This window comes from Sapajus apella, unplaced genomic scaffold, assembly GCF_009761245.1.
Source record: "Sapajus apella isolate SASKATOON/1434 unplaced genomic scaffold, GSC_monkey_1.0 scaffold1, whole genome shotgun sequence".
Lineage (NCBI taxonomy): Eukaryota > Metazoa > Chordata > Mammalia > Primates > Cebidae > Sapajus > Sapajus apella.
The window spans coordinates 64,975,342-65,002,434 of NW_022436941.1; the positions used below are offsets into that span (position 1 = coordinate 64,975,342).

Consider the following 27,093-nt stretch of genomic DNA (forward strand, 5'->3'; position numbering starts at 1 on the left):
GTCGGCCAATTGGTTTAGTAGCTGTGTGCTTTCTCTCTTGCACTTATTTGGTGATCCCAAATGGCGTCCACACAGCCGCCACGCTCTCCCTCACTTGAGGATAAAGAGGAAGCCGATTTGGCATGTGGAGCTGGCTGAAAAACAACTTTGTACTCTAGTTATTGGGCAAAACGCTCCACCTTCCCACGCTGCCGATAATATTTCTTCAGGCTGCGTGGGACACTCCTCATCTTACCTATGAGAGCGAGCTGCCTTCTACCTGGTTGGGCGATTCCCGCAGGGCCTGAGTCTCCGCAGAGCCCGGCGTTCGGGGGGAAATAAGGAGCCGCAGATGTGAGTTTGCTTTGTCACTGCCTTCTGAATGACTTTGGGCAAGTCACTTGGCTCTCCTGACCTGAGTTCTTGTTTAATGTGGGAGGGAAGTGAAGCTGGATTGCGCTCCGGGCAGCGGCGGAGAGCCGAGAGCACCGCGCGCGCCTGGGAACTTTGTCCGGAGCGCGGCGCTGGGACCAGGAGCGCAGGGCGGGGAGCTCCCTCTGCGGGAGCGCGGCGGCAGCACTCCTCCTTTCGCTGCGCGTCACGGGGGCCGCTCGGCGCTCTCCCACCCCCGGCCGGGCGAAAGCGGCTCCCCAGCAGGGGCGACGGAGGAGCGGGGCGAGAGCGAGCCGCCGCGGAGAGCCTGGGAGCCCAGAGCGCAGCCCGCGGCTCCTGCCGGGGCGGCCTCCGCAGCCGCGCGGACGCCGCGTTCGGGGCTGCCCCGCTCCCTCTCGTAAGTTGACTTGGCCACGGGGCTGGAGCTGTTAGCTCCGTCTCAGCCCCGTCTTCGCCGTGGGGTGACTGGGACTCCCCGACCCTCAGCTCCTCACGACTTTCGTTTTCCCGCCGGGGAAAACTTCAGCGCCGCGTCCCTCTGCGGGCGGCGGGCGGGGGCGCCCTTCTGGAGCCGCGCGGGGACCCCGGCTGAACCCCGGCCTCTCTCCGCGCCTGCGGGAGTCCTAGGGGCCGATCAGGGCGCGCGGCGGGCAGACACAGGGTCGCAGGCCGAGTGGGTGACCCCGGCGCGCACCTAGTGGACGCCGCAACTTTGGGGCTTCCCGCAGCAGCCGCCGCCTGCGGCCGGACGCGGAGAAGTTGCCCGAAGCCAGCGCTGGGAAAGGGCGGCCCTGGATAACAGGCGCGGGCCACGGCGCCGGCTTCCTGGGCTCGCGGGCGGAGCGGAGCCTCCAGGCTGGAGTCGCGGGCGCGCCGGCGCCCGGGTTTCCCAGGACTCCCCCCGAGTGCCGAGAACGCGGCTCCCGGGCGCGCCCTTTCCAAGAGCAGGGGCATCCCGCAGTCCTGGTCCTTCGCGACCCAGCGCCGTCCCACCTGGCCCGCGCTTGTGCGGGGCGCTGGGGGCCCGAGGAGCTGCTGAGCCCAGCTTCCCGACCTCGCCTTTCCGAGCCGCCCACCGCTTCTCCGCAGCCCTGGACCAGCGGGGACGATCGATGCTGCCAGAGCCCGGAGCTTCTGGACAGGGACGCGGGCGCGGGGCGCGGGAAGGGACTGCTCCCGGGGCTTCTGCGCTAGGGCACCTGGGGCTGGAGGGGGTCTCCGAGTTGTTCTTTGGCGGCGGAAGCTATGGGCCGCGCCTCCCAGGCCGCGCCCTTCCCAGTGACCAGCTTCTGCGCTTTTTAAGGTCAGGTTTTCGTGCCGCAGAGCGGGCCGGGATCGTCCCTCTGCGAGGTGGTGTAGCCTCTGGGATCCGAGCCGAGAAACGGGACGCTCGAGTCCCTTTGCAGTCTTCACGTAGGAAACGGTGCTAGGCAAACGGGGCGAGTGGGTGTTTTGTAAATTTAAGGACTCAGCTTTCCCGGACTGGGAGGTTTTCAAGTCATGTAGCCTGGGAAAAAAGTGTATTGTCCCCTTGCTGGGCAGGCGGAGACGCGATATTGGCCCTGGGGCACTTTTTACTTTTTTTTTTTTTTTGGTCTTTAAAAATGGTAGAACAACAAGCCAGGAAATTCACATATTTGGGGATAATATAATACATTTAATTGTCTCATGTGAGTAGACTGAAGTGGCCTTTTTTGATCTTGCATGCATAAAACATGTCCCTATTAAAGCATCAGTCAGCCTAAGACATTCTAGAAACTAACAGTTCATTTTGACAGCTTTTGTTGATAGTGTCTTCAGGAGGTAAAATCTTTAAAAGGGAATCATTATAGAGATATTTCCTATGTTGCAATTTCTAAGGATCCAAATTTGTGTGAGAAATGATCAATTAAGATGTTGATTGTCTCTTACTGGCATCAGGAAAGAAACAGTAGCCAAAGAATTGTGTGCCCATTGAATTGTCTCTGTGGGGACTGAAAGGAGTTAACTGCTATGGGGTGGTGGGATAAGAAGGTTTATACTCTTTTCTTTGGAGGAAAAAAGTTTACACTTATTCGCTAAATGTCGTGTCTCCTGCACAGAGGTAGGTAGGGGTGAATGGCATAATCGGGCAGTCGGTCAGAGTTGGCACTTTATGGCACCTAGCCAAGTGCCTTTAAGATAAGCAGGCCATATATACAGGTGCTTCCCAAACTGACTTTGAATGAGCTGTGGTTTTCTAGGAAGGGAGGGGGAAAGAGGGCAGGTAGGGGTTCTGTACTTGACGGTGCTGTTTCTGTGTCACCCTTGAGCCACGGGTGCTGGGGGCGCGACCTGGTGACCTGGGGCTTATCACAGCACCACATAGGAGAGAGAAAACAGAGTCAGCTTCAGAGTCTTTCCTTCTTAGGCTACAATGCAGGAAGAATGCAGTGAGACAGTAAAAATGAGCAAAGCAAGGCTGAAAAGTGAATTTATCAGTCCACCTGTGTGGAGCACTGGCTGTAAACCAGGCGCACTGGCTGCTGTGAGGCGCAGATGCGCTGCAGCTCACTACATCTGTGCTGAGGCAGGAGGCCTTGCTGGGGAGATTGAAGTTGGGCTCCAGGATGAGTAGGAGATGTGTAAACTAAGCAGCCATGAGAGAGGGGAGGGGGGAGAATGGGGAGTATTCCCACCCCAGGGAATGGTGTGTGCTGAGACTAGAGGAGAGGAGAGCCTGAAAGTTGGAAGAAAGACAGGTTCAGTATACCTGAGAGGAGGATGGAGAATGGCACCGGGGGAGGCCAGCAGGTACCATGGCCAGGTGGTGCTAAGGGGCATTGTAGACAGCGGGCAGTTTCACACCTGCTAGTATGCAGATGAGATGTGGAATAAAAACACAAAACTCCAGCTGTCACGTGGAGAATGGACTTGTGGAGCCCCTAAGTAGACAGGGCTGGGTCAGAGGGTGCAGGAGGCCTGGCGGTTGAGGCTGAGGCAGTGGCGGTAGGGATGACACAGTGGGTGGATTCAAGGCCAGCTCTGGAGTGACTTGGGGCTGAGTTGTGTGTGGGGTGTGAGAGTGCAGATGAGTTTTGTGTAGGGTGTGAGAGTGCAGCGTGACTCCCGCTAAGCCTGGGTGCTGCTATTTACAGAAACGGAACATTGGAGGAGGAAAGACAAGTTTGGTTTTTATTGAGTCTGGGCAGCTTTTGAGGCTCCTGTGTGGCCGCATAGCACGTTTGCTGGCTGACTCTCCAAAGATGGCCATCTGTACTAGAAGTCTGAATCCTGGATGGATGGGGCGGGGGGGCGAGGGGCTGGTGGCTGAGGACTGGAAGCTGCTCCCAGAGTGAGAGGTGGGACAGAGGGCTAGGTAATTTAAGATGCAGGAGCCTTAGTCGTGTGAATGCGATGGAGTGAGTTGGAAGGAGAAGTTGAGCACACAGGATGTCTGATCCTACCCCCTTGGATTGTGATGTTATTTTGATATCAAGTTCATATAATGTAAACTGTCAACATCTTACAGAAACAGTGTTTTAAAGCACATTATGACTGAGTGATTTACTTCACAGATCATATAAATGTAATGCTTAGGAGAAAAATGTATGATAATCACGCAGCAGAGCGGCAGCATGGCTAAGAGCAAGGCCTCTGCAGTGAGACTGCTCGGCCTCTGCAGTGAGACTGCTCAGCCTCTGGGTCTGGCTCTGTCACTGTCTAGCTTAGGACCTGATACAAGCTTCTGGACCTTACTGTCGGTTTCCTGGTCTCTGAAATGGCACCGCACCTTAGGGGTACATGCTCTATAGCACCTCCTTATCGGCTGTTGTAAGGAGTGCCTGTGTGCATTATGCATGCACAGTGTGTGCCTTATGCCGGGCACATAGTAAGTGCTCAATAAACCTTAATGCTGGTGGTTGTATTATCATGCTGTCATTTCTATCATTTCTAGTTGTAGAATCTGGAACCTGGAGAATGTTGAGAACCTGTCCAAGGTTGTACAGCCAAAGAGTGGTAAAGACCAGGATACCATTTGCCTGACTCACAGGCAAAGCACCTTCCACTTAATGTGTCAACAAGTGTCAGGTGCTCGATGCTGTATAAAATTAACTGTAATAAAAGGATCCAGTCACTGCTTGCCAGAGTGTAGTGAAGCAAAGCAAATAACATCAACGTTGAGGCTTAGAGACTTTTCTCAAGCAATTTAGAGATGTATGTTTTGTATTAATTTGCATTGCTTTGCATGTCATTTATATGCATTCCCATATGCTGGTAATTTTCCTAGTGGGATCTAAAGGCTGAAGTTTCAAGTATATAAGATAAAAGAAAATTAATCAGGAATTGAATGCAGCTGTTTCCATCCTAATAGATCTCTGGGGATGATGGGCTCAGTGTGGGCATTTGGGGACAGGATTAGGTCAGTGTTTACTATTTTAGATGTGGGGTGCCAGATAACATTTGATAAAGGTAGCTCACAACTTAATATGTTATGAAGCTTGATCTGCTGAACATAACAGAAAAATACAGGCAAAGTGGTAGAAGACCAGAGAAAAAATGTCTGAGATGCCAGCAAATGAAGTGCAAACAGAAGTCTGCTTTATGATGCTGAACTAATAAGAAACACTAAGGGTCAGAAAGGAAAGATTGAATTTCTGCTAAGCGATATGAAATTTTAGAAAGAACATAATTTAAATTACAAATGTGTGAGGCTTCAAAACCAGTAAATTCCTCCCAATGTGGATTTACTGAGAAACAGGCCATCAGGTCTTAGTGGAATCTTATTTAGGACAGTTGGAAAAAAACAGACTGGCCAGGCATGGTTGTTCACGCCTGCAAACCCAGCACTTTGGGAGGCCGAGATGGGGTGGATTATGAGGTCAGGAGTTTAAGACCAGCCTGACCAACATGGTGAAACCCAGACTCTACTAAAAATACAAAAATTAGCTGCGTGTGGTGATGCACGCCTGTAATCCCAGCTACTCAGAAGGCTGAGGCAGGAGAATTGAACCCAGGAGGCAGAGGTTGCAGTGAGCCAAGATCGCACCACTGAACTCCAGCCTGGGCAACAGAGTGAGACGCCATCTAAAAAGAAAAAAAAAAAAAAAAAAAAGAAAGAAAACCAATTACAATTTTGTTACTTAAAGCAGTGGTTCTCAAAGTGTGGCCTCAGGACCAGCTACATCAGCATCATGTGGGAACTTGTGGGACTCAGCAATTTGTGTTTTAATAAGTTCTTTAAATATTTAGAGCCAGCTTTCACTCCTCTTCTGAGTCATTACTTCTTCAGCCTTAACGTTTCCATGTCCCTCTTGTGTCACTGGCTTCCCTCTAGGCTGCTTAACTTCCATCAGTTACTATCCCAGCAGAGGGGTGTAACCAGACACAAACTCATTTCTCAGGGTGTGTGCTCAGGACACAGCAGACTGGGGTGGTCCCTTCCTCAGTCCCAAGGTCTAAACTGTGGAAACGCATTCCTGTTAGGGTGGTGTTATTCATAGAAACAGGGATTCACGTTCTGCATTCGGCTTTCGCATTCTGCAGCTTTGTGGTTCTCATGCTGTCCAGGACCACGATGGTTTTGTTTTTGTTTTGCTGCATTTTGTTTTCTTTTGGCAGTCTCGTACCAAACTGTGACTCATGCCAAAAATACAGTCAGCCAAAACGCTGAACTGTCCTCTACAGATGCTCCTGTCAAACCTCGTTTCTCCACAAACTGCAACTCTCCGTGAACGACGTTTCTCCATTAACAAGTACGGTTAATTTTGGGCACGTGTTAGTTTTGTACTTCTCTCTGTTAAAATTCATCTTACTAGATCTAAGCAATCTTCTTGGGTCCTATTTCTGTTACCTTCCATATAAGCTGAGCTTCACCTTTGTGTCCTTTGCCAGTTTGGATGCTGACATCCTGGCTGAAGAGTTAGGAAAAACGTGAGCGTCTTTGTTGGAGGCCTTCTTCACAGTTAAACAGGCTCAAACCTTGGCATCTTTTGCATCCTTCTGGACTAACATCAGGAACAGTTGTCATCAGTCCAGTCATTGTTTGCATGTAAATTACTGTTGTTCTGAAGTCCTCCCATACATGGTTTCTCTTTACAGGGCCTATGTTCTAGAACTGCATCCTCAGTCTCTATCCAGCACACCCATCTATAATACCTCCTCAGTAACTGATGGCAATGTTCCTTTCCCTATGCTGTTTCTACCATCAGCCTGGGGTTTTCTTTGGAGGTGACACAAAGGTAAGTTTCAGTTTATTGACAGTAAGATTAAGAGGGATGCAGAAGTTTTCAAATAATAGGAAGCAAAAATTGTGCCTCGTAATTTCTTTCTGCTTTACCTTCTCCCCCAAGCTCTAAAACCTAAGAGTCTTGTGCTAAAGTCTAGATTTAACCAAGAGATTCAGCTTATTTAATTAAAAAAAATATTGCCCATACATGATTCTTAAAGGAGTACAGTTAGGTAATATAATTGCAAAACATTGTTGCCGGGCATGGTAGCTCAAATCTATAATCCCAGCGCTTTGGGAGGCCAAGGCAGGCGGATCACCTGAGGTCAGGAGTTTGAGACCAGCCTGACCAAAATGGAGGAACCCCATCTCTATTAAAAATACAAAATTAGCTGGGCATGGTGGCGCATGCCTGTAATCCTAGCTACTCAGGAGACTGAGGCAGAAGAATCGCTTGAACCCAGGAGGTGGAGGTTTCAGTGAGCTGAGATCATGCCACTGCACTTCAGCCTGAGCAACAAGAGCAAAACTCCATCTCAAAAAATAATTGTTTTAAAAGGCAGAACAACGTTGTAGCAGGAATACTTTTAGCCATGGTTTCTTTCTTTTTTTTTATGATTTAGTTCCTTATTTACATGGTTTCTAGAGCATGAAAAAGTACCTGGAATTCTAAACTGTTAGATCATGATCCTTATCCAATCCTAGTCAAGCCTCACCGCAACCCCACCCACAGTGAAATTCCAGGCTTAAACCAAACCTCAACATCTCAGTAAAATCCAGCCTGCTCTCCTTTTCCAAGATGCTCCAAGATGCTTCCAAACCTCTTTTGATGCCATGTGCTCCCTTGCCATGGTAAGCAAATCAATAATTAATACATAAAATTGAAAAAGCACCTGGTGATAATAAAGTTCTCTGTAGTCTCCAGTAAATATTGTAGGGAAGGCAAAAATTTATGTCTGCTTTCTTACAGTTTTTTAGCTGGGCCTGCAAATTGAATTGACATAAGAAATATTAACAGGAGAAAAGCACACACATTTATTTAATGTAAGTTTTATGTGACAGGAGAGCCCTCATAAGGAAATGAAGCCCCACAGATGCAGTGAGAATTGAACAAATACTTAGTGGACTGGACAAAGAGTAGTCAATTATGAAAATGTAGCAAAGCTAAAAAGAGGCCTGGGCTAGGGTAGTTAACTGGGAGAAGTGGCTAGGATGATAAGGGTTAGTGTAATGAAATTTGTACAAATTCTCCTTGGCCATAACTTTCTTTGATAAGACTGTTAATTAGACTGTCTGTTAACTTTCTCATTTCACATAAGGATTTCATCTCCTGCTTTTAAGAAACAGCAAAAAGGGCAGAATGGTCTTGTACCTGCTATTTTTCAAGTGGCCTTAACTCAGAAGTCAATATCAGAGCAGCATATTTTGGAGTGACATATTCTTAATTCCTTCCCCAAGAGTCTTCTGTGCTTCCAGCTCTTTTGTTGCTTTGCTTCCCTTCCCTGTGCAACCCCATCTTCTCTTGTTGGTTTTCTGGGCTTTTTCTAATCTAGTTAAGGGAGAACTGGCGAGCATGACTCTTTGGAGAATTGCTTCTTGGCTGTGCCCAGGCCTGTCCAGTCAGCCTGTCTGCTCTTGGGTAGGTTAGACTGTTTCCAAAGGTTCTGCAAGCCCTGGCGTTTCTCATGGTTATCTGCAAGATCTGGACAGTTCACCAGAGAGCAGCTCATTCGGACTGCAGCAGAGGGTGGACAGTTCTGCCCAGGACCAGAAGGAACAACACCTAGCAGAGTTCCTGTGCTTGCCAAGGCTCCTTTTCCTGCCCTCTGTCACTGCAGCATATTTGCAGTATTTCTGCTGTGTCCTTTCTCTACACCCCCACATTCCACCTCAGTGGAACAAGGAGGAGCTCACTCTCCCCAGCCATCACCTTCTACCAGGTTCCTTCTTCCTTCAGCCTTTCCAGCAACCCTCTTGTGCTCCTCTGAGGCTGGTAAGTTCAGAGAGACATATGGCAGATGTGTCAGGGGAAAGAAATGGAATGATACACAGGTAGACACAAATTCGGTTGCAAAGCCACAATGTGAAAAAAACATTAATAGAATGATTGTGGAGCTGAAAGAGGAGATGCAGAACTGGAGAAGAGATCCTCAGAAAGGAAGTACACCATTTCAACAGATGTTGAACGTTGAATTGAACATCGTTCATTGAATTGAACATTAATTCAACATCATGGTAAGAAAATCCCTGAATAAAAAAACAAAATAAAACATTTCCAAATGCTAGCTAGTGACTTGTCTTTTCTGGAAAATTGCCCTATAGAAAAGAAATTCAAATGTGACAGAATAACTGGCATTTCCTGGTTTGTGTTATCAGTCACCTGGGACCTCACTGTTCAGTTCTCTCTGCATTCCTCCAGGCAGTAGAGTTTCTAGTTGTATCTCTCCAGAATCTAACACCGTGCCTCCCTAGCACATGGTAGGCACACAGTAAATGCTTGTGGGGTGGATGGGCAACCAGTTGAAGAAGGATAGAAATTGGGTATCTAAGAATATAAGATTTCTATAAGGATATACTCAAAAGAGTGAAGGCAGGAAGTCAAACAGGTGTTTGTACATCCATGTTCATAACAGCATTATTTGCAGTAGCTAAAAAGGTGGAAGCAGAACAAGTATCCATTGAGGGATGAATGGATGATCCAAGTGTAATGTGTACATACAATGGAATATGATTTAGTCTTAAAAAGGAAAGAAATTTTGACACAAACTACAACATGGATGAATGTCAAAGACATGTTAAGTAAAATAGTTCAGTCAAATATTGGACAAACATTGTATGATTCCTGTTATACAGATTTCTAGAGTAATCAGATTTGTAGAGATGGAAAGTAGAATGCTGTTTGCCAGGGCCTAGAAGCAGGGGAGATTGTGGGGTTAGGGTTTAACGGGTCTAGAGTTTCAGTTGGGGAAGATGAACGTGTTCTGTGGACAGATGGTGGAGTTGGCTGCACAACAATGTGAATGTACTTAATGCCACTGAACTGTACACTTAAAACTGATGAAAGTGGTAAAATGTATATTTCACCACCGTAATAGAAAAAATGAATACGTTTGTCAACTAATTCATAAATAAGAAACAAGCAAAGTTATTCTTATAACAAAGAAGTGAACCAGATAATACTTGGAAAGTACAGGTTATAGCAAGAAGATAGCAATAACACTAGACTTAAAAACATTCAAAACTGTGCTACTAAAAATGTGTTGCCTGAACCCTAATATGAGGCAGAAACTTGAAACATTTTCATCTTGCCCTCTCTCCATTATCTCTATGATTCCCTTTTTTGAAAAAAGCAATTTTTTTATTTTGAAAAATGTCAAACCTGCAGAAAAATTGTAAAAATAGGACAAATGGGCCCTTGTCTCATTCTTCCTTGACCATGAGAAGCATGGAAAGCTATGATGTGGTTTCTGCACCAGTCTGCCCAGCAGGAATCTGTGGCTGTTGCCTTTGGGGATGGTGTCTGGGTGCAGGAGTGCACGTAGCATGCTGAAGCTGAAGCCCAGTCCTTGTTTACAGAGCGGCCACTGGTCAGTGACGCTGGGCTGGTTCAAATGCTTTTGATCCCTTACCATCATCCAGCCCTGTGCCAGGCTGTTTTTCCTGCCAGAATGTGCCCAGTGCATTAGCTCATTTAGTCATCACAGTAACCATGTGAGTCAGTGCTCTTGTTTCTCTTTCGCAGATGAGGAGGCGGAAGGCTACTAGATTAATGACCTCTTATTAGCGGCAGACTCAGGACTTCAGTTCAGAACCACTGGCTTTAAATTCCAAACCTGTATGATGTACACAGAAGTAAAGCAGGAAGGTCACAGGGAGGGGGTCCAGTGTGGGGCAGAAAGAAGAGGAATGGGGTCAGGCGGCAAGGGAGGGAAAAGGGGTACGTTCAGGGGGTAGCTCAGAACTATTCAACATGGTAGTTGTTGAGTTGATAGCTACATGGTACTGATACCTATTTGTTGAAAAGCTGGTTCCAAAGTCCCCTGTTACATAACAAGCTCTCAAGAAGACAGCCCGCCTGCAAGGCGACCTTCAGGGATTATGTGGCCTGTCCCCTGCCTATGACTAGAAACCATACACAGAGGAGGTTTGCCATAAGCTGAAGAGTGCTTAACTGAGGCATGGCAAGCAGACTGCACAGTTCTTGCCAACATCAGGGTTAATTTGGTAAATCTTGGCTTCTGCTTTCCTTCAGATAGTTACCTAAAGCTTCCATCTGCCTCTAAATATAGTTGGATGAGAAGTTCAGCATCATTTAAGATACATTGTTTCACACTTGGCTATGTTTAGGGATGTACTGTTGTATAAGTAGCCACTTTAATCAGGTTTAAATTTAATTTGGCTCTTGGAAGTGTGTGTGTGTATATGTTTGTTAAGCATTTCCTTTTCCTGTGGTCATCTTTCAAAGTGCAAGTTGCTTAAACATATAAGGGCTTACTTTTCCCATATAACAAGAATTCAAAGTGGGTGTTTGCTGGTGGTAGTTTAGTTTGAGGATATGGGGGCTGAGGTCTCTGATATTCTCTTGGTCTGTTCCTCATGGTCTCAAGGTGGGTGCTACAACTCTAGCCATCATGTTGGAATTCCAGGCAGAAAAGTGGAAAAAGGAGAAAAGAAAGAACAAAATGGCATACCTCCTACCTGAATTGGTCCCCTTTAGGAAAACTTTCCCAGAATCTCACATTATATTTTATTCCTCTACAGTAGAAGTTAGAGAAGAATCTTTTTAAGAGACATGTTTCTACCACCAACAATAAAGGGTTCTCTTAGTAAAGAAGAGAGGATGGATGTTGGAAGGCAACTGGCTCTCTGCGAGAGCCATGTATAAAATCCTTACCTATGGCTCTGTTTCTGGATTTTATCCCACGGATCTCTGTTTATAAAACAGTATGGCACCAGACCATACTGTTTCAATATCATAAATCTATTGGAAATTCTGAAGAGTCTGGTTTTTACTTTTGTTTTATATACAGTTGACATGTAAGTTGGCTTAGATATTTAGTAAACAATCTTTTTACTTTTTATTAACTTGAAATAAAACCTACATATTGAGAGAGACCTGTTATCTTAATTAAAACCATTGCTAGAATGTATCCTTATAGGAGATGCCAGTTGGAGAGCTTTCTGGAATAATTTCTAGATTTGACTTTTGGTAGTTTGAAATCTCTGCTTTTGAAATTCCTCTTGTGGCAGAATTTTCCCAAACACTGCAGATTTTTATTTCATCCATCCTTTTAACCTAAGTTTGAATTCTTGAGTCTTCATTTTATTGTATCTAATATGCACACAAGATCTGAGAGCAATATGTACATTTTAAGACAGGAAACACAGATCTTAGCTAAATGGTGAAGTCATGCCAAGAGCTGCCAGTTCCCAGTTTTTCAGTGGAAGTGCAGAAGCATGTTGAAGTCCCCAGCTGAGCTCCCCACCATATTGGAAGAACCCAGAAAGCAAACAAGGAGGCTCTTCTGATGATTTAAAACTCAGGGTTTGAAGGGCGATGATTGTAAATGCAGGGTATCTAATCCATTCATGAAGAGTGTGGTGTGGCCTCAAGCCATTTCTGGCATCAATACCCTTGATTCATGTCTGTTTATCCCTGTGCTGCCTCTGTGATGTGGTTACTTGTGGACGTTGGAGATTCTACTTTAAATGCACATGTAGAAATCAGTTACCCATACCTCTTCAGCTAGCCTTGGAATCTTTGAAGAATTAATTTTGGCCAGTTAAAAAATATGGAGTCAGCCATGTAATACCAAAATAAGTCATTCCAGAAATTAATGAGGGGGAGAAAAAAAGCATACCATGTAGACATTAAGTGGAGAAAGTTATTTTATTTCTAGTGCAGTAAACATACATTTTCAAAAATAGACATGTTTTTCAGTTCAATTTTTCTGCTTTATAGAAAAAGAAGCCAAAATATTCTCAACCCATATTTTTTAACTTAGAACATGAAACACAAAATGTAGTTTGGCTTTATGTTGTGTCAAGCTAAGTTAGAAGGGCAGAGAAGACAGGGGGATCCCAAGAAGGAATGATACCTCTTTGTGTGATAAAGCTTGAGAGGTAAAGATCTAATGCATTCATTCACCCCTTTTTCATAATCCTTCAGGTCTAAAAAGAAGCAAACATTTCATGTGAGCTGTTTTCATCAAACTGAAATTTGAGGGCATAGGTATTTTTGAAATTCACCCTCTTCTGATATTTTTAAGAATTTTTTTTAGAGAAAAACTTTATGTTTTACTGCCTGGTGAAGGTCAAAATCTATTACAAAACAAAAACTTTTCATTCAGTTTCATCATGTGTGGCCCTTTACACTTCCCGCTAAAGACTTTTTAGCCATGTAGCTTTGCCCAGCTAGATACACCCACAATTAGCTTTTGATACTTGCCCTGTGAACCAGCTGAAGTAAAGCCCAGCATCAAGTCTACTGTTTCCCATTTGGTGTGACCATGGCTGAATTCTGCACCTTTTTGTTGTTGTTGTTACATTGCCACTGCCCAGATTTCCAATGACCTTGAGAAGTCAGTGCCTGGGTATATACATCCTGATGTGAGTTGCTCATTTCCCATGTAATCTTATAGGTCCCTTATTTCTGCCCAAATGTGAGAGGCTCCAGTGAAGTTTCTAGCTAGAAGAATTAAAATCTGTAAAGGTGGTTGATAGAATTATTTTCATGCTCAGTGTTTTCCTTTAGGTCTCTGTTCTCCAAATCTTACAGGTCAAGTAGTCTTTTATTTAAGGAAGATGATGACATTCATAATTGCAGGCCTAGAGAGAAAGCTGTCAATTGTCATATGTTCTACAGGGACCTCAAACAGAGCTCCTTTACAGGAGGGCATCCCACTTCACTGAGCTGAGGCAGTCTCATTGCTGTATGATCTCAGTGACAGAACACTGGCAAAGGACCAGTGCGAGGGTGTGTTTGTGTATTCACGTTGCTGCAGAATCCTCAGTACTGCCTTTATGTGTTACATGGTCCTTAGGGATGACGTTGCCAAACAGGAATGCAAGAACAAGTCATTGTAGTTTTGCAATACCTGGAGGAGAATTGCCCATAATACATAAAGAACTTATAGGAAACCTTTATAGCTTTTGCAACACATAGACTTACAGATAATGTTTAGCCAATCATAACTCTGCATGAAACTGGTTGCATGTGCTCTTGGCTGTCTTTTAAATAACTTCTTTGATTATTAATCTTTTGCAAAATACTGAGTATACTGGAGAAAAAAAACAACTCTAAAGATAAACTACATTTCATTTCTTCCTGTCTCACAAAATTCAAGACAGGTGTATGTCTACATAATTCTGAAACTTTAGTTTCAGAGCAGTTTATACTCCAGATATTAACAAAAAAGAATGCTGTCAAGTAGTGAAAAACCAATAATAATTAGAATGTCAGAATGAAGGGAATAATGAATGTACTGTTTTACAAAAATAAAACCAACTTATAACATATTGACTCCTTCTCAGTTTTCCCAGGAAACCATTCCTCTTGTGGAGGTCCTCGTACCTGACATTTTTATACCAGAGTTGTCTTTTTCCCCATGGCTTTCACATGCATTGTATCATAAGACCTTCACAATTGCACTGTGGGATAGAAAAGCCATTATCCCTGCCAGGTACGGTGGCTCATGCCTCTAATCCCAGCACTTTGGGAGGCCGAGGTGGGTGGATCACGAGGCCAGGAGTTCAAGACCAGCCTAGCCAAGATGGTGAAACCCTGTCTCTACTAAAAATTACAAAAATTAGCCAGGCGTGGTGGTGCCCTCCTATAATCCCAGCTACTCGGGAGGCTGAGGCAGGAGAATCGCTTCCCAGGCAGCAAAGGTTGCAGTGAACCAAGATTGCACCACTGACCTCCAGCCTGGGTGACAGAGTGAGACTCCATCTGAAAAAAAAAGAAAGAAGAGCAAAGCAAAACCTTTATCCCATTTAACACATGGGAAAGAAAGACTTGTCCAACATTAAGTGACATGCTAGGGTCACTTGAAGAATTTTTGGTGGCAGAGCCCAGACTAGAATTTAGGTCTTCTGACTTTATCCCATTGAGCAATTACCCTGTACCAAGTATAGATGTCTTTAGTACTGGGGGAAGACCTTACGTTTCTGTCTCAAGACAGATAATAAACACGTAAAGTAACTGTTCCTTGTGGCAACTGCTCAGAAGAAAATGAAGAGGGTGATAGGAGAGAGGTTCAAGAAGGGTTATCAGAGAGGACCTGAGGAAAAACTATTTCTGTTCCTGGAGCAGCTGGTCATGCCAGCATCCAGGAAAAGTAGGCTAGACACGGGAACAGGAGGTGCAAAGGTCCTGGGGCAAGGAAGAGACTGGGATGTCCCAGGAACTTTTAGAAATCCCAGTGAAGGGTTTTAGATGTAGGGAGTGGGGTTAGGGAGGGGCAGTGATCTGACTTGTATGTTTAAAAAATCATTTTGGCTACAGTACAGAGAATGGATTAGAGGAAAGCAGGGGAAGCCAGGTAAGGTTACTTTGTATCTGAGCAAAAGTTGATGCTAGTGTGGATTACAGTGGTTCCCATGGAGTGGAAATAGGTGGATGGACTTGAAATACATTTTGGATGTAGAACCAACAGGGTTCTACTACTGCCAGGAGATCAGAAAGGCAGTCTTGTGGTTAGTAATTTAGGCTCTGAAATTGGACCATAGTTGAAAATCCTTGCTCCTCCGATATACTAGCTATATGAACTAAGGTAAGTTATTTATCTTTTGACTTGATTTTTTAATCTGAAAGATGAGGATGATGATAATAGTGCCTAGCTCATAGATACACCACTATCCTGAGTGGTGGATAGGATAATTGAACAGAGTATAAGATAAGAACAGTGAATAAGAGGCTGGGCGTGGTGGCCTACTCCTGTAATCCCAGCACTTTGGGAGGCTGAGGCAGGCAGATCACCTGAGGTCAGGAATTCAAGAACAGCCTGGCCAACATGGTGAAATACTGATCTACTAAAAATACAAAAAAACCTGGGAGTGGTGGTGGGTGCCTGTAATCCCAGCTACTAGGGAGGCTGAGGCAGGAGAATCGCTTGAACCTAGGAGGTGGAGGTTGCAGTGAGCCAAGATTGCGCCATTGCACTCCAGCCTGGGTGACAGAGTGAGACCCTGTCTTAAAAAAAAAACAAAAAACAGTGAATAAGATCATTCAAATAGTGCTATCTCTCAGCAGAGATCATTAGGAAGGGACCCGTACGTGTCACTGACTCTGGCAACATGAAGACTTTTTTGTTGACTTTAGCCAGTGCAGGCTCCATGGAGTGAGTGGGGAGTGGAGCCAGGCTGGACCAAATGCCACCATGAGGGCCCTGAATAGAGGCAGTTGAGCATCCCTCCTCTGTCCAATCCCTCAATGGGGAGCAGTTGGATGGACACATATTGCTATGGTCTGAATGTGTTCCCCAAAATTCATGTGTTGAAATTTAATCACCAGTGTGATAGTATTAAGAAGTGGGTCCTTTAGACAGTGATTAAATCATGAGGGTAAAGCCCTAATGCGTGGGACTAGTGCCCTTATAAACGATGTTTTGGGGGAGCTCATTCACCCCTCCCACCCTTTTGTCCTTCTGCTCTCTGCCATGTGAGAACACAGCAACAAGGCACCATCTTGGAAGCAGAGGGCAGCCCTCACCAGACACCAAATCTGTTCCTTGATCTTGGACTTCCCAGCTTCTACAACTCTAAGAAATAAATGTCTGTTGGTTCTAAATGATTCAGTCTAGGATATTTCATTATAGCAGCAGAAATGAACCAAGACACATAGGTAAACGGGGAAATGTGTTCTCGCACCCCAGGAATGAAATGGGGTTAAATGATGGCTAGGCACATTTAGAGGAGAAGAAATATTGGCACAGTCACCTTTAAAATTATTTTCAGTTTTGAGACTGCACTTCTAGGCTTCTTCAGGAACTGTGGGTTTATGAATTAAGCATTGGTGGAGAAGACCTAGAAACATGAATTATATTATTTGAATGGTTCTTTTCCTGTAGAAAAGTATGTTTACCTCTGTTAGGATTTCTTTACTCTGTAATAATTTACAGACCCAGTTTAGGTTAGGACTTGTTCATAGTATGTTGTGAAATGAAAGAAACAGGTAAGACAGTGCCTATATTGTGAGACTGTTACAAAGCAAAGCCAAAAAAAAAATGTGTTTCTTAAAACCACTCTGGAAGGACATACTGTCTACAAAATGTTATTGCCAGGTGATGGGTCACCGGTAAGTCTTATCTTCATATATGGACTTCTCTGTTTTTTGGGTTTTTTTGTTGTTGTTTTTTTTTGTTTTGTTTTGTTTTTTTTGAGACTGAGTCTCACTTTGCCCAAACTGGAGTGCAGTGGCATGATCTCTGCTCACTACAACCTCCATCTCCCAGGTTCAAGCGATTCTCCTGCTTCAGCCTCCTGAGTAGCCGGGATTACAGGCATGCACCACCACGCCCAGCTAATTTTCTGTATTTTTAGTAGAGACAGATTTTCACCGTGTTGACCAGGCTAGTCTCGAACTCCTGACCTCAGGAGATCTGCACCCAGGCTGATCTGCCTAGGCCTCCCAAAGTGCTGGGATTATAGACGTGAGCCACTGTGCCCAGCCTAAAAGTGTTTACTTTTATAGAAAGAGAATGGAAAATCTTTTTCTTTTCCTTTTAGAGACCATATCTTATTACTATTTGAGGAATGCTTGTCCTCAATTTGTATGGGATTTCTGACCCAGTCACGCCCCTCCTTGTGTTTTGCATAGTTGCTGTGTTTACCTCTCACAATCTAATCATTATTTGCCTCTGTAATCCTTCCCCTAGCACAATAAGAACCTAAGGTCATCTAGGCAAGAAACTTGTCTTTCTGCTCCTCTGCATGACTCCTGGAGTGCTGTGGGAGTGTCGAAGAACCGCATCTGGCTGAGTCATCCTCCCACCTAATGGTTTCACTCCAGAACATCCTCTGGGCTTGGCAATGAGCAAGTCACCAAGGGAGAATCAGTGACTTCACTGAAATCAAGGAGCTGCAGTAGCAGGATGTTAGCTTATTCAACTAGATCAGGATGCTTTTTAGTGAGTTCATCTTTCTATTGATCTTCTTACATGATGATTCTTCTTAGTAAGACTTTAGACAGAAGCAAAATCCTGATATTTCTAAATCAATAAGCTCTTCATATCCTATTTTTCAAACTGATATGTAATAATACAAAGTTTAAGAACTTTTAAGGTGGGCCTGAAGCGGGAATATTCTTCACATGAACAGAAATTTCACCCAGAAAGTTTTCTAAAACAATTAGTAATTCTCTGTGCCTAAATTGTGCCATAGATAACTATAAGAACAAATGAATTGATAAAGTCTTCAGTGACAGGATATGGGACAGGAGTAACTAATGGCAGCATCCCTCATGATGAGCTTGCTTTCTCTTCCTTGAATTGATTCTATGAGCTGGAAGACTAACCTCTTCATTAGTTCATTGATCAGTCCCAGCCTGTGACTACAGAAATGGAATGTGATTCCTCACCCAGCCTTCCTCCAGGCTGATTCTCCATGGAAATAATCTCTTAAACAGGGTTAAACCAAATTTGAGTCGACTTCTGTTCTTGTTTTAGGACATTTGGAGAAGACAGTAAAGAGAAAATTTAGTCAAGGGCTACAACTCTTGTGGGAAATATGGAGAATTTTTTCTTTATAGTCCAAGAGACGGTGTGCATAAAGGGTTAAAAGTGCAAGTCTGCAGCAAAACTTTCTGGGCTCAGGTTCCATTTAAAGCACTTTCTAGATCTGTCACCTTGGGCAGTTTTTTATTGCCTCAGTTTCCTTTCTTATAAAAGAGGGATAACAATAGTACCTACCTCATCGATCTCTTGAGGGGATTGAATCATTACGCCCAAAACCTGGAGTACTTAAAACAGTGCCCCTAGTGATAACTCTTGATTGAGTGATTCTACATTAATCAGAACTACAGTATGGCCCTTGAACAACACAGGTTTGAACTTCAGGGGATCCACTTATACACAGATTTTTTTTTTCAAGCAAATACAAATTGAAAATGTATTTGTAGGATTCAAATCCCATGTGTATGGAGGGCCAACTTTTCCCATACCTGGTTCCTCAGGGCTGACTGTGGGATTTGAGTGTGCATAGATTTTGAAATGAATCCTCTGCATATACTGAGGGATGAATATACATAAAATTAATAAAGAGTATTACATGGAGGCCTTCAGGCACTAATTCTAAAATACTTAGTTTGTTGAGACTTTGTGGGGAAATAGGAGGTAGACCAAAAATCAGGACAGTAAGCCACAGGTCTGGGCAGGGTCTTTAAAGAAGCCATGGAGTCCCTAATCACCTCAGATTTTCCAGTGTCTGGAGGTATCCACAGTGAAGCTGCGAAACAGCAAAGTTGGCGGCCTGCCCATCCCTCTGGGAGCTTCGTCCCAGGGAGGTTCAAAACCTCTGTCAGCCAGAAAGCGTCAGCGCGAGGGTAGCTGGAGACGCTGGTTGGGAGGTGACACCCGGTGAGAGGAACAGGATCATGGAGCTGCTTCCTAGTCCAGCCCCCTTTTTAACAAGAAAACTGGCCTTCAGAGAGCTTAAATAGTTGGATCAAAGTCCTACAGCTACTAAGTGTTCATCCAGGGACTCAAGCCCAGGGTCGGTGGCATCTGGAAGCCCAGCTTTTTCTTTCCTCTCTCCCTAGTGCCCCACAACCTGGTACTGAAAAAAGCGCAGGCATTCTTGGTCCCTCAACTCAACCTTATTCAGTCATTTTCTCAGTCTCCTTCCTCCCATTCTTGATTTCCCATTCCCCTTTCTACCCTGGGAGGGGAAGCATCTGTACTTCCACAGTCCTGGTTTTTAAATTGCCCAGGTAAGAAGAGTTAGTTGAAGAGCCGCTAACAGTTGTAGCCATTTAGCCCTGAATGCGGTTGTGCCCACCTAGCTGGAATGTCCCTGAATGTGGTCATGTCCACGTCGCCGCGTTGTCCCTGAGTGCGGCCATGTCCACGTCGCTGCGGTGTCCCTGAATGCAGTCCTGTCCATGTCGCTGGGCTCCACCTCTGTGCCCCTGCTGCTTCCTTGCAGGCTCCAGCAATGTCTGGGAGAGCTGGGAGAAGAACATGGTTTGAGGGAAACGCTTCGTTCCACATCCCTATTGGGACTTTAGTGAGGAGCAGGTTTTTACTGAATTATTTTAGGCCATACTTCACCTGAGTTATGGCCACCAAACCTTGCTACAGCTTTTTCATTTCTGTCATCACTAGGAAACTGTGCCTATGTGGCAATAAACTCCACAGCATGTCAGACCTCCCTGTCTACCTGGACGGGTAGAAGTGGAAATACTGCTTCTCCCATGGGTGGGGCATTATTTGTAATGTCATTGTAAGACTAACTTCCTGGCAGCAAAACACCTGCCTACTTCCTGCCCATAAGCCTTTAAGAGGGAAAGTGCTGGGTGTGGTGTTTGCAGAAGGTGACATTGCTAGTCTGGTTTCCTAGAAACCAACGTGACAGCCAGCCTCAGCCCAGCTGACTCTGGTCAGACCTGGTCAGAACTCAGGAGCTGGTTCTCATTCCTCCAAGTCTGGGGCCTCTGCCAGCCTACCCCCACCCCCTGTAACTTGTGTCCCCTGGGGCTGTGCTGCTCTGGGGGTGTACCCCCTGCAGAGCCCGATGGGAGGGGCCCAAGGGTGTCACACAAATGTTCTTTTCAGAGGAAGCCAAAGCCAGCAGAGCCAAGGCTGGGGACCCGTGGGCCTCTCTAACCTCCTGCCACCATTCCCCTCACTGTTAATTAGTGCCCACTGCAGCTGGGAGGAGGCCAACACCCCCCTTTAGGAGCTGACAGAAACTCCATACCAAGTGGCTTTGCACCTACGAACGTCTTTGGGGAAAAGAATGCTTTTCAGTTGAAAGGATTTCTGTGCAGCCATAAAAAAGAATGCGTTCATGTCCTTTGCAGGGACATGGATGAAGCTGGAAGCCATCATTCTCAGCAAACTAACACAGGAACAGAAAACCAAACACTGCAGTTCTCATAAGTGGGAGTTGAACAATGAGAACACATAGACACAGGGAAAGGAATATCACACACCAGGGCCTGTTGAGGGGTGGGGGGTAAGCAGGGAGAGCATTAGGACAAATACCTTATGCATGCGGGGCTTAAAACCTAGATGACGGGTTGATGGGTGCAGCAAACCACCATGGCACGCATATAACTATGTAACAAACCTGCATGTTCTTCACATTATCCCAGAACTTAAAAAAAAGGGGAAGTGATTTCTGGCCATTGGAGAAGGCTGCTCGTTTCAAAGGATATCAAAGGCTGGCCCCAAGACAGACAAGCTCTCCCCCTTAAAGATGCCTTGGGTGGAAGAAGGTGCATGAGAAAGCAAGTTGCCTGGGCTGTCCCGTTTTCCTACCCTTCTTCCTTTGAAGTTCACTCTTGTTCCTGACTCTCAGATGTGGGCCGCAGAGCCAGGGGCCAAAGGACTTCTCACTGGGTGCTTCCAACCTCTTCCTCCCCTGGATGTCCTCTGACTGTCTATCTGTGGGCAGGCAACCATGGCCTCCTGCCCAGCTCAGACTCTCCCAGCCCAGGCCGGAGTCAGGACGTGTGTGCCCCAGGCCTTCTAAGGAAGGGCAGGGATGTCTGGGTGCAGAAGAAGCCGTAGAAATGAGTAAGAAGGCAGCCAGCTGGCCTTTGTCTTTTTATATAAGTGTAAAGATAGTTAAATGATATGACAACTCTGGGGGACTTGGTAAATCTCTTTAAAATGTGAGATCTTTTTACCACTGTGGTGTCAGGGTGAAGTGCTAATTAATGTTAATTAGAGATTCCATGGACCAATAAAGTGAGAAAAGAAATAGCCAAAATTTACTTTGGGTTACACCCGTTCTAATTCTAGCCATTTCTGTAAGCTACATACTATTTATGCCTAGTGACCAGGAATTAAGACAGTGACCACACACACACACGCACGTTTGGGATTGATTAGTCTTCTATTGTACCACAACACTCAATTCCACACACATGCCCAGGCTTCTGGAGTTGCAGTGAGTTGCCTTGTGCATCGGGCGGGGGTGGTGGGGGAACAGTTTTCCATGGTTTTAGAACAACTGGCAAGAACCCTGGCTCATGGCCTTGAGCCTGAGTGATGGGACCCTGTTCGGTGTGCTTTGGAGGAGCAGAAAGCTGAGACCTGACAAGGGACCCAGGGCCATAAGCCTGACTAGGAGTCTCTTGACCTGGGTGCTGATGCAGCAAAGATGCTGTCTGGACTTGGCAGTGGGGATGGAGAAGAAGGGATGGATTTGAGGCACATTTATGAGGTGGTGTGTTAATATGGGTGTGAGGGAAATGGTTGAGTTGGGTAACTCTGGTTTCAAGCATGGGCCATGCATGAGTGGAGGGATGGTCTCGCCATTGAGACAAAACACAGGTGAAGTACGGATGTCGAGTTCAGTTTCAAGTTTAGTTTTGGACTCGTGGAGGCTGAGTGCCTGGGGGATATCAAGTGGCAATGTCCATCCAGCAACTGCAGGTTCACCTCTGAGGCTTGGGCAAGAGGTGAGGGCTGGAGGGAAAGGTGTTGGAAGGTGGAAAGGCATCAGTGTGGAAGGTAGAATCCAGAGATGGGGGCAAGTATGCACAAGAAGAGAAGTGAGCTGAGGATAGGTGCCTGGGGCAGCCCACAGAGGAGAGACGAGGTGTGGCTGGAGCGTGGGATTCTGCAGTACAGTTCGTGGTGGTGAAGGTGTGGTTCTTTAAACAGAGGGATTTAAGTGGAGGTGAATGAGGAAGGTGGGATGTCATTCCCGGGGGAGAGTTTTGTCAATTGGTCTGTACAGATGAAATCTACAAAATTAAATTGGGCTTCAACTTCTTGGTAATTCTCTTGAATGAAATTGGATACAATGATTATGTCTTCCATTTAAGGTTTATTAAGATGTGCTAGGAAATTGCACGTGGGCTCTCGGACCCCACCAGTTCTCAGTATCTCAGCCTCAGCCGTAGGGGCTCTGCCAGCCTTCCTGTCCTGGAGCCTTGGGCTAGTACTTCCTGGGCCACCTTCTTGCTGCTCTGTATAAGTACCTCTGTACCCTCCTCCTAGTCAGCCTGTTTTCATCTGAAAAAGTAGTATAATCATTTCTAAATGCAAATGATACTAAAAGATATTCAGTGATAAGTAAATCCTCCTCCTACCCAGGCCCCAATCGTCAGTCCTTTCCCACTCTACCCTGCAGAGCAACTCTTGTTACCAGTGTTGTGTGTATACAGTATCCTTTTGGAAATGCTGCAGCTGTGGGTTGAATCCAGCCAGCTGCCTGTGTTTGTAAATAAAGTTTTATTGGAACTCAGCCACACCCACTCATTGAATTATAATCTTTGGCTGCTTTCCCACCAAAACAGGCAGAGTTGAGTAGTTGTAACTGAGACAGTATGGCCAACAGAGCCAAAAATATTTACTATCTGGCCCTTTAAGAAAAAGTTTAGGGTGAGGGTGGTGGCTCATGCCTGTAATTCCGCACTTTGGGAGGCTGAAGTGAGAGAATCACTTGAGGCCAGGAGTTCAAGACCAGCCTGGGCAGCATAGTGAGACTCCGTCCTGACTAAAGAAAAAATTAGCTGGGCATGTTGGCACACACCTGTGGTTCCAGCTTCTTGGGAGGCTGAGGTGGGAGGATCACTTGAGCCCAGGAGTTCAAGGCTGCATTGAGCCATGATTGCACCATTGCACTCCAGTCTGGGTGACAGAGCAAGACCTTATCTCAAAAAAATAAAAAAGAAAAAGTTTGGTAGCGTATGCTCTTTGCATGTATAGATACATAAGCATACTATACATGCTTCTACGTTTTGCTTGTTTTTATTTCACGGTATATCTTAGAGATTATTCCGCATTGGCATGTACATGCAGATTGGTCTCAGACCTTTTCTCATATTATAGCATGGATGTAATTAGATTACATGTAATGTAAGTTAATCAATGCACTGTTTAAGGATGTTTGAGATATTTCCTGTCTTGCCTGAATACAAAGCACTGTATACAAAGCACATAGGGAACCTCCTTGTTGAATACAAAACGCTATAGGGAAGCACACAGTGCATCTTCAGGGTGGGTACATTTCAAACTGACAGCTATTTCCAAATTGCCCCCCAAGGTAGTTATTATACCCCCACCTACCACTCTCAGTGAGAATCAGGCCGTTTTTATTTTAAGGGCTAAATTGCTAATCCCTGTGTGAAAATGAGCATTAACAAAATTAAAAATAAGGAAAATATGCAGGTTTACCCAATTTTGTTATCTATACATTTTATAATCTCTAATGCTTATACTATAGCTCCTTTGAGTATCTGCCCACCACTCTTCTTTCTAAAGGTGGGTTTAACTGGGCTTTCCTTGTTTGACTTCAGATGTGGATCTAATCAGGATCTGGAGGTAGAATCAAGACAGATGTTCCCTTTGGCCTCAGGCGAGTCCTTTGCATCTTTGAGGCTCTCTTGATGACATCCAGTTCTCTAGATCTCTGCCCAAACCAGAGCAATCCCTCCTCAAATATGCTAAGCAGAAATGCAGACAATATAAGACATGCTATATTTATATTTTAGGAGTTTACATTACCTTCCATTCTATTTGGAAACCAACATCTCTCAAAATTAGGTATAGTTAACGCAGAATACTCCAAAATACCACCATTCTTCATAATTTCATTTCCTTATTTCTGGACTCTTTCAAGGATAGAAACCTTGTTTCATTCGTCTTTGGGGCCAGCGTTCTGTGTAGTATGTGGTAGGCGCTCAATAGATTTTGGACAAACTGACCTGATTCTCTCTTAATATTCCAACTGGATTATTTCTTTCTCTTCTTACAGAATGAAGATATTCAAATGTTGTTTTAAACATACCCTACAGCAGAAAGTTTTCATCCTGTTTTTAACCCTATGGCTGTTCTCCTTGTTAAAGCTTCTAAATGTGAGACGACTCTTTCCACAAAGAGACATTTACTTGGTTGAGTACTCGCTGAGTACGTCACCTTTTGTAAGAAACAGATACACTCATGTTAAGGATGAAGTCAGGTATCAAGTTAACTGTTCGGGTATCTATGAACAGGAGCCTTTGGAAATTGGCAAGAGTCTGGAAATAAGAAGAAGAGACATCATTGACTTGGAGGATGATGATGTTGTGGCAATGACCAGTGATTGTGACATTTATCAGACCCTAAGAGGTTATGCTCAAAAGCTCGTTTCAAAGGAGGAGAAAAGCTTCCCAGTAGCCTATTCTCTGGTTGTCCACAAAGATGCAATTATGGTTGAAAGGCTTATTCACGCTATATACAACCAGCACAATATTTACTGCATCCATTATGATCGTAAGGCACCTGATACCTTCAAAGTTGCCATGAACAATTTAGCTAAGTGCTTCTCCAATATTTTCATTGCTTCCAAATTAGAGGCTGTGGAATATGCCCACATTTCCAGACTCCAAGCTGATTTAAATTGCTTGTCAGACCTTCTGAAGTCTTCAGTCCAATGGAAATACGTTATCAACCTCTGTGGGCAAGATTTTCCCCTGAAGTCAAATTTTGAATTAGTGTCAGAGTTGAAAAAACTCAATGGAGCAAATATGTTGGAGACGGTGAAACCCCCTAACAGTAAATTGGAAAGATTCACTTACCATCATGAACTCAAACGGGTGCCTTATGAATATGTGAAGCTACCAATACGGACAAACATCTCCAAGGAAGCACCCCCCCATAACATTCAGATATTTGTTGGCAGTGCTTATTTTGTTTTAAGTCAAGCATTTGTCAAATATATCTTCAATAACTCCATCATTCAAGACTTTTTTGCCTGGTCTAAGGACACATACTCTCCTGATGAGCACTTTTGGGCTACCCTGATTCGGGTTCCAGGAATACCTGGGGAGATTTCCAGATCAGCCCAGGATGTGTCTGATCTGCAGAGTAAGACCCGCCTTGTCAAGTGGAATTACTATGAAGGCTTTTTGTATCCTAGTTGTACCGGATCTCACCTTCGAAGCGTGTGTATTTATGGAGCTGCAGAATTAAGGTGGCTTATCAAAGATGGACATTGGTTTGCTAATAAATTTGATTCTAAGGTGGACCCTATCTTGATTAAATGCTTGGCAGAAAAGCTAGAGGAACAACAGAGAGACTGGATCACTTTGTCCTCAGAAAAGTTATTTATGGATAGAAATCTCACAACCACATCACGATAGTAAAATCAGGATGGAAATAAGAGGGTACCTGATAAATGGAGTCAGTATGGAATTGAATACCATACTATGCCCAATACGTACTGTTTAAACTCAGTCGTCCCAGACTTTAAAAGGTGTCCAGAATTCCTTGCACAAGGGAAAGTGATCTAGCCTTTGATGATACTATCTGCAGTTGGTTAGGTTTTTTTAATGTTTGTTTTTGCTTGTAATCTCACTGAGCTAAGTCAGAGATCTTAAACATTCAGTCAGTCATCAAATATTATTGAGCACCTAGGCACTTTTTTAGAGACTGTGGCTTATCCTCATCATAGCAACCTTGATATCTTTAAGTTCTCCACATAACAGGATTCTACTGAAGAAGCTTTTGAAGTATGTGGTAATCATCTGATCATGTAAACCACCATCTCAGAGTAGTGTTAAGTACTGTGACCAACACTCCACTTGCCTCTTAACTCAGCTTCCAAGACATTTCTTAACCATTAGAGCAGAGGAGGAAAGACTCACTACCTCAGAAAAGTCTGAAAGAATAGTCCAATTTCCTGCTTGCCAAAGCATAATCTGCCTTTTGGTGCATTACTTGGTCAATTCAGGGTTGAGGAGACTGTTGAGGGGGGCATTTATAGGTGTATGAAAGTTAAGGAAGGGGGTGAGGATATGGGTTGGGACAGGTAGTGCCTAATGAGGAATGAAGAGATTTATACAACATTTTTTATCATGTTACACAACAGTATCATGAATGGCCTCCTTTTTAATTCAACTGTTTCTTTAAAATTCATTTACCGAATAAAAATAAGAACTGACTAATAGCTCCAAGTGTCACACACCAGAGCATTAAGCCTAAGTCTTCAACTCGTAAGTTACCATCCTAGGTAAGTTTCTTTACAATGGAATACTCCCTATGGAATTATTATAATTTTGTTTTACAGAGCTATCAAGCTAAGAGTCACTAAACTTTCTTGAAAAGGTTGTGTGAAATATGACAGCTTTCTAAATTAATTCTTATAGTCCTTCAAAATTTTTTCATCTCCAGCAGCTGTCCAACTGGAATCCAGATATAAAGTGATAAAAGCTGTATGTCTCTTGCAGTCTTTCTCAGCTCAGTTCCATAAAAAAAAAAAGCTAATTTTCCCAAGGACACAGCAAGAGTATTTATTAAGGATATTTTCTAAAACCCACATTTGAGAAAGCCACCAAATGAGTCATATATATATACATATATATATATATATATATATGT

The 27,093-nt window shown here is 44.5% G+C and overlaps 1 protein-coding gene across 3 annotated transcripts; it reads left to right on the forward strand.

Annotated features, from left to right (window-relative positions):
• The first annotated feature begins 247 nt into the window (after window positions 1–247).
• On the forward strand, window positions 248–27,093 carry GCNT4 (glucosaminyl (N-acetyl) transferase 4). 3 transcript variants are annotated; one of them, XM_032278234.1, is made up of 2 exons: window positions 248–333; window positions 24,491–27,074. In XM_032278234.1, exon 2 carries the CDS (start codon window positions 24,492–24,494, stop codon window positions 25,854–25,856), a length of 1,365 nt encoding a protein of 454 aa, XP_032134125.1. In that variant the 5' UTR covers window positions 248–333; window position 24,491; the 3' UTR covers window positions 25,857–27,074. The 3 variants fall into 3 exon arrangements, with proteins under 3 accessions (XP_032134125.1, XP_032134118.1, XP_032134135.1); XM_032278227.1 differs by lacking the exon at window positions 248–333 and adding an exon at window positions 755–769; XM_032278244.1 differs by lacking the exon at window positions 248–333 and adding an exon at window positions 17,226–17,654 and having other exon boundaries at window positions 24,491–27,093.

Coding starts and splice junctions, on each gene's coding strand:
- GCNT4 (XM_032278234.1), top strand. CDS start 24,492: ATGAAGATATTCAAATGTTGTTTTAAACATACCCTACAGCAGAAAGTT.